General features: G+C 38.0%; 1 protein-coding gene across 2 annotated transcripts in view; it reads right to left on the reverse strand.

Annotated features, from left to right (window-relative positions):
- The window catches only part of pbx1a (pre-B-cell leukemia homeobox 1a), a 62,595-nt gene extending 56,450 nt beyond the window's left edge, over positions 1–6,145 (reverse strand). Inside the window, exons 1-2 of one of the 2 annotated variants that reach the window (XM_058418820.1) lie at positions 5,348–6,145; positions 2,759–2,832 (exon numbers count right to left, since the gene is read on the reverse strand). In XM_058418820.1, the coding sequence (XP_058274803.1) occupies positions 2,759–2,832; positions 5,348–5,532 (259 nt within the window). In that variant the 5' untranslated portion in view covers positions 5,533–6,145. The remainder of the gene's footprint in view (positions 1–2,758; positions 2,833–5,347) is intronic. The other variant, XM_058418821.1, reaches the window with a different exon arrangement.
- Positions 6,146–7,500: the final 1,355 nt, after the last annotated feature.

Here is a 7,500-nt window from a genome sequence, read left to right on the forward strand (position 1 = left end):
GGGAAAGAAGCGAGAGCTCATTCCGACGCCGCCGCTGCCGCTGCTGCTGACTGCGCTGAGCGCATTTCACATTAACATTCCACTCACACACACACACACACACTTATAACAGGCTGTAACAACTACAAGATTTGCTTCCACTTTAATACAGCTCTTATATTATTTTACACTCTACACTAAAAAAAAAGCCCACAAACATAATGTTATAACATTGTTATAAGCTACTGTTATAACCATGTCGTAAGCTCAATATGTACTACACCATTTTGTTAGAAACAGGCGGGCAAAAACGCTAGCTTCTGATTGGCTGAGAGGTACGTTCACAAAAACCCGTTCACAACCGGAACGTGACGGCCGCGGTGCTAGGGGATAAGGCGTAACCACGGCAACGGTGCTGACCAACAGCGTTTTACGTGAATTACAAGATAACGAATTCATTCTGCAGAACAAGCATGAGACAAAGTTTTAACGTTTTTATAAGCTAAACAACAACAACAACGATAATTGTTTTTTCCAGAAATAAGGAGTTATTCATTAGGGTTATTTTTCTTTGAATCTTCTAGCAGTTCATGAGTATAGATTACGGCGTGGAATGAAGACGTTAAAGACGACGTAGCCTCAAAAGTCGTGATGCTTTTCCATCTGTATTTCACGCATATTCCTGACGTCCTTTTAAAAGAAAAATGTCACAGCGCGGAGAAGCAGCCCCGGACGCCCGGCGCGTTATTATTCATTTATTACAATCTTATAAACAGCTGTGATGTGATATATGTAGGCGTCTAGTCAGATCGGTTAAATATTTTGGCGAGTGTGATCTGGAACACGTCGAGCTTTTTTTTTATACGGCCACTTTCTCCTCTCCAAAAGCTAGCCGTGAATTATGGGAAGGAAAAAGGAGTCAGGACGAGGACGAGGACGAGGTCCAAGTCGCTGTGTTGTTGGTGTTGGAGACGAACTCTGAGTGAACTCCAGTCAAAGAAAACAGCCGGCGTGCTCGCACACCGCTCCGAGCAACGAGGAAGGGGAGGGAAAACACACACACTCTCTCTCTCTCTCAAAAGATAAAAACATGGGGAAAAAAAAAGGTTTACAGAAGAATAAATCGGAAGCACAACAGCATGAGCTCTCACAGGTTTCTAATAAAAATCACAAGTTGAGAAAGGTTTTGAATTATTTAAACATAAGAAAGAGGCAAAAAGTTTAGGTTATAAAATGCTAAAAACATTACTAAAGAAAAGTTTCTTTACTAATATGAATTTACATAAAATGTTCCAAATATAATTTACATCAAATCTTACATTTAAAGCATTTATTATTATTATTATTATTATTATTATTATTATTATTATTTAATTATTACTAAATAAGGTTTAATAAAGAATTGTTATTGAGTTGTTATTAAATATTACAATAATTATTACCAAATTCTTACTCGTTAAAACTTACAATTATTATTATAATTATAATTATAATATGTCTTTGTTGTATTATTAATATAATTACAAAAAGCATTATTTAATTAAGATGACTATTTTTAAATTATTATTATTATTAAATGAATAAATTATTATAATTATTATTAAATATAATAGTAAAGCGAAATACCAAAAAATAAAACAAAAAATCATATCATGATATGTGACATGTCAGTAGACCAGGTGTGTTAAAAGTCTATAAAAATTAGTTTTTAATTTTTATTTAATACTTTATTTAAAAAAAATGAGCAAAAAATGTAAAAAAAATATTTTTTTTAAAAAAAACAATATTTTTAAAAATATATCTTCTAGTCTAAAATTGTATTAATGTTTTAAACATTATTAAAAAATATATCATGACTCCTACAGAAAAACCCTGAAACCCCATGGTGTTGCGTTAGAAAAAAATATAAATAATTAACACACAAAAAAAGAAGGAAAAACATGTTTTTTAAAAATTAAAGTTTCTATTTTAAAACAATTAAATGTAAGACAGTATCTTTAATTATTTCTGGTATTTTTTAATTATCATTTTTCCCTCGCTCACCTGTTGATTGTTCTTTATTATTTTTTTATTAATCCATTTAAAATTAACATTTAATAAGGGATTAATTCGGCAGCTCTAACAGGAGCCTTGTGACTCGTTGTGAAATGTGGAACATGTAAAATGACCATTCTTTTACCTTCTCCCACAGTGACCACAGCTAACGCTAGATAGTCTACGCTAGCCAGTTTACCAGACACAACGTGATGGACAGCAGACTGGAGGAGGTGTGGCCAGTGTAAACATTCACAACTCCACAAATTCATTTCATATTTTTGACGGTTGTTACAAGATCCGGTATCCCAGAGTATCTTACACTGGTCTCTGAGATAACATTTTTTAGCTGGTATATAGTGGGAGTACTGGACATACTGGGTATAATGGGTGTACTGGGTGTAATGAGAATAGTGGGTGTACTGGGTTAACTGAGTGTAATGGGTATATAGTGGGTGTAACGGGTGTAATGGGAATACTGGGTGTAATGGGAATACTGGGTGTAATGGGAATAGTGGGTGTCCTGGGTTATCTGGGTGTAATGGGAATAGTGGGTGTCCTGGGTTATCTGGGTGTAATGGGTACATAGTGGGTGTACTGGGTGTACAATCTGTGCCATCTCCAGTTTAAATAAAAGCAATGTTGTATAAGTGAATAAATATGTATAAATAAATAAATACATCATGACTCGGAGGAGAGACTCAGAGGAGAGACTCAGAGGAGACTCGGAGGAGACAGCACTCACCTGTTTTCTCTTTAATTTCACACAGCACGTTGAAGAGCGCAGGTTTCATGCGGTGACAGTTCAGAGCGTGTTTCCTGCAGAGACAACATAAATAAACATCAAAACTTCAGTAAGACACGACATTCTGAACACGTCTTTGTCACGTTAAGTCACTGATCTCGGTATGTCAGTCCCAGTAAAGGGGGCTGATCTTGGTATGTCAGTTCCAGTGAAGGGGGTGTGGTCTTGGTGTGTCAGTCCCAGAGAAGTGGGTGTAGTCTCTGGTTGTCAGTCCCAGAGCAGGGGGTGTAGTCTCTGGTTGTCAGTTCCAATAAAAGTGGGTGTGGTCTCTGTGTGTCAGTCCCAGAGAAGGGGGTGTGGTATCTGGTTGTCAGTTCCAATGAAAGTGGGTGTGGTCTCTGTGTGTCAGTCCCAGAAAAGGGGGTGTGGTCTCTGGTTGCCAGTTCCAATGAAAGTGGGTGTGGTCTCTGTGTGTCAGTCCCAGAGAAGAGGGTTTGGTCTCTGTGTGTTAGTCCCAGAGAAGGGGGTGTGGTCTCTGTGTGTCAGTCCCAGAGAAGGGGGTGTGGTTTCTGTGTGTCAGTCCCAGAGAAGGGGGTGTGGTCTCTGTGTGTCAGTCCCAGAGAAGGGGGTGTGGTTTCTGTGTGTCAGTCCCAGAGAAGGGGGTGTTGTCTCTGTGTGTTAGTCCCAGAGAAGGGGGTGTGGTCTCTGTGTGTCAGTCCCAGAGAAGGGGGTGTGGTTTCTGTGTGTCAGTCCCAGAGAAGGGGATGTGGTTTCTGTGTGTCAGTCCCAGAGAAGGGGGTGTAGTCTGTGTGTGTTAGTCCCAGAGAAGGGGGTGTAGTTTCTGTGTCCCAGAGAAGGGGGTGTAGTCTGTGTGTGTTAGTCCCAGAGAAGGGGGTGTAGTTTCTGTGTGTCAGTCCCAGAGAAGGGGGTGTTGTCTCTGTGTGTCACTCCCAGAGAAGGGGGTGTGGTCTCTGTGTGTCAGTCCCAGAGAAGGGGGTGTGGTCTCTGTGTGTCAGTTCCAGTAAAACGGGATATGGTCTCTGTGTCAGATCCAGTAAAGGGGCGTGGCTAGTAGTGATTGAAGCTGCCTCTGGTGTTCAGCAGGTTAGTGTGTTAGTTACCTGTACACCTGGACGGATCGCTGAAACACTCATTCTAATATCACACATCAATCCTAATGTAAAGTTAAAAATGTAAGACATGTAAATAAGACAAATGCATTATTAATGAGCTGTGTAATTGTTCAGTGTGTGATTGTTAGACATTTATTATATTTTATAATACAATATTCCTTCATTTTGTCCAAAGCACTTAAAGTAAAATCTCTGTAACGCAGTTCTCTGTACACAGACGACCAGTGCTGAGGTCAGTCTCCTGAAGAAGACCAAGCAGAACGCAGTAACGTGTTGTGTAATTATTATTAATCACCTGTTCATATTAACACTAACTTTCACATTTTTAGTTAAAATAAAACATTTAAAAAGATTATTGTGAGAAAAAATCTGGCAAGGTGATGTTTCAAGATAAATTCCAGAAAAATAACTTTCTCACACTGTTGGTGATGTAAATAAAAACATTTCTCTTAAAAATGACATTTTCTAATATATTGTTTAATTATAATAAAACAATTTATAATAAAAAATATAAATATTTTAAATGATTTAAACCTAAAGCTGTTTTTTTATTCATAAATATTTTATCAATGTATTGTTTCTTAAAACAGTGCAAAGAATTAATAATATATTTATTTCTTTTTAAAAGCAAGCAAAATAAATATTTTTTTCTAAATAAATGTGTGGATATAAACTGTAGAAATCTGTGCTTTTATTCTGAAAATAAAATATTTAAATGTAAATAATGTATATACACCGTGTGTATGTGAACATATCAAAAATACAGGATATATTTAAATATATTTATTGATAAAATTTATAGGTAGTTTATCATTTGTTTACTGCTTTCATATATATATAAATAAATGTTTTTTTTTGCTATAATAATGTATAAATAATAAATGCATTAATAAAATGTTACAAAGAAAACTTTAAAATCATTCAAGCTGTGAGAAAAAACATTTACTAATCGACATTAATAAAACGTTTATAAATACTTAATAATAATAATAATAATATTTATAATTTATTTGTATTATATATAAAGTTTTGTCTACTAAATAAAATATCTGAGCAATGCATGTGTATGGATAATATACAGTATTTATTTAGAGTAAATTAAATGTTTTTTCAATAATCTGTCTGATGTTTGGAGAAGATTTAGAGTTTCTCTGCTCCCAAATATGACATTTTTTATTTGTAATGAAATCAAGGCTGGATATCAATCGGAGTGCTGATGGAGATGAAGTCCACTAGATAGTGTAAGAGAAAGCGGGTTATTGTTTTGGAGATAATGATGAAGAAGGGAGAAAAAGTCGGGTTTGGGAAATGACCTGAAGTTTTCTCTCAGTCTTTTGTATAGGAGCGGTTGACGGTTTATGTAAATAAATAAATAAATAAATAAATAAATAAATAAATCGCTCTAAGTGGGTGAAATAAAGAGTTGTGTGAAGTGTGCAGGTCGAGTGGAAGTCACCTGGCTTGAGCTTCATCCAGACTCTGGTCCGTTATGGTCATAATTTGTTGTAAAATGTCTCCGATGTCCTGTTTCCGCGAGTCTCCGTCGTTTCCCGAGGTGACGTCCGGGGGACGGTGCGTGAGGCCCGGGTGTCCAGCCAAGCCCACCCCGTGAGGGTGCATCAACCGCGGCTGCTCCTCCATCCCCTCTATCTCTCTCTCTCACCCGCGCGCGCGCGCACTCTCTCCCTCTCTCTATCTCGCGCGCACTCTCGTGCACACTTTTTTTTATTTTTATTTCTTCCTCAGTTCGGAAATCTTTCTCTCTCTCTTGCTCTCTCTATCTGTCTCTTCCCCCCGTCTCTCTCTCTCTCTCTCTCTCTCTCTTTCTCTCTCTCTATAACTGTTTCTTTCACCGTTCCCCGAGAAAAGAAAAAGAGGCGGGAAAAAACGTGCGCTCGAGGACAGTTGTTTGGCTCGGGTTCTCTCCTGACAGGAAAACGAAACGCGATCCGTTGTGAGAGGAAAAAAGCCACCGCTTTTAGTCGCAGGCCACTCCTGCTCCGAACCCGGAGAGAAACAAGAAACAAGTTTAAAAGCCAGGCGGTGGAGAAGGAGGAGGCAGTGGTGGAGAAGACAGAGGAGGAGGAGGAGGATGAGGAGGATAATCCCGCGGTTTCACGGCGGTTCGGCGGAGCGTCAAGTCCCGTGTCTTATTCAGCTGGAGCTCAGCTTCTGCGCGCGAGCCGAGATTACGGCGCGGGGGGGGTGTAATAAAGTGCCGCGCGCACTGCTTTTGTTTCAGAAGTGACACATGAACAGGAGCCTGCGAGCTGAGCCGCACCGCCTGCGGCACGTGATTGGAGGAGAGAAGGGATGTGGCCACGCCCCCAAGCATCAGTCACGTTCCGAAGTGGGCGGGGCTCCGTGAGAGTGTACTTGATATAAATAATCATGGAGTTCCTCTGTTTGTGTTTTTACGTCAAAGTGTCAATCAACTCACTTCAGATTCTAATCTCTGTCTCCTTCTTTCTTTCTTTCTTTCTTTCTTTCTTTCTTTCTTTCTTTCTTTCTTTCTTGTTAGTTTATGTTTTTATTTCTTGTGTCTCTTTTGTTTCTTTCTAATCTTTTTTATTTACTACTTGTTTGTCTGTTTGTTTTATTCTAGCTTTCGATTTCATTTCCTTCCATTCTTCTTCTTCTTCTCCTTCTTTCTTTCTTTCTTTCTTTCTTTCTTTCTTTATTTCTTTCTTTCTTTCTTTCTTTCTTTCTTGTTAGTTTGTTATGTTTTTATTTCTTGTGTCTCTTTTGTTTCTTTCTAATCTTTTTTATTTACTACTTGTTTGTCTGTTTGTTTTATTCTAGCTTTCGATTTCATTTCCTTCCATTCTTCTTCTTCTTCTCCTTCTTTCTTTCTTTCTTTCTTTCTTTCTTTCTTTCTTTCTTTCTTTCTTTCTTTCCTTCATTTGTCAAACTGTCAAACAGAATTGACTTCAGCTTTTCATCGTTATATTCCACTTTACATCCAATTCCAACGTTTCAGTTCCAATAAATCACTCCATCACGCCGCTGTCACCTTTTTTCTCTCTGTGGTGTGGAGATCTATCTCTCTCTCTCTCTCTCTCTCTCTCTCTCTCTCTCTCTCTCTCTCTCTTTCTGTGGTGTGATGTCGCTCCTCTCTCCTGCTCAGATCTGCTGCTTTGTTTATTTATTAATGAGCTCCACCTCATGCTTTTTATCCTTTTAGTGTTACAGTTTAGTGTTCACCAAACGAGCTGTAACTTACATTAAAGTATTAGTTTCCTCACCTCTCTCTATCTCTCTGTTCTCTCTCTCTCTCTCTCTCTCTCTCTCTCTCTCTCTTTTCTTTCTCTCTCTCTGATTGGTCAGAAAGTGCAGTAGCACAGACTTATATTATTGCACTTGTTTTATTAATACGTTATTGTTTCTATGGCAACAGATCGGTCACAGTGAAGTGTCCAGCTGCTATAACGTAAGCGAGAACAGGAAGTGATTGTTTGTGTAACTCTAAATGGATAAAAAGAATCACTCTTTTACTAACTCAAAATAAATAATAAATTGTAATCACGGACAAATTGCTGTACAGTAATCCTCCTCTATATCGCAGTTCATTTATTGCGGTCCCAGTATATCGCAGATTTTTATTTGGAA

Source organism: Hemibagrus wyckioides, linkage group LG20, assembly GCF_019097595.1.
Source record: "Hemibagrus wyckioides isolate EC202008001 linkage group LG20, SWU_Hwy_1.0, whole genome shotgun sequence".
Classification (NCBI taxonomy): Eukaryota; Metazoa; Chordata; class Actinopteri; order Siluriformes; family Bagridae; genus Hemibagrus; species Hemibagrus wyckioides.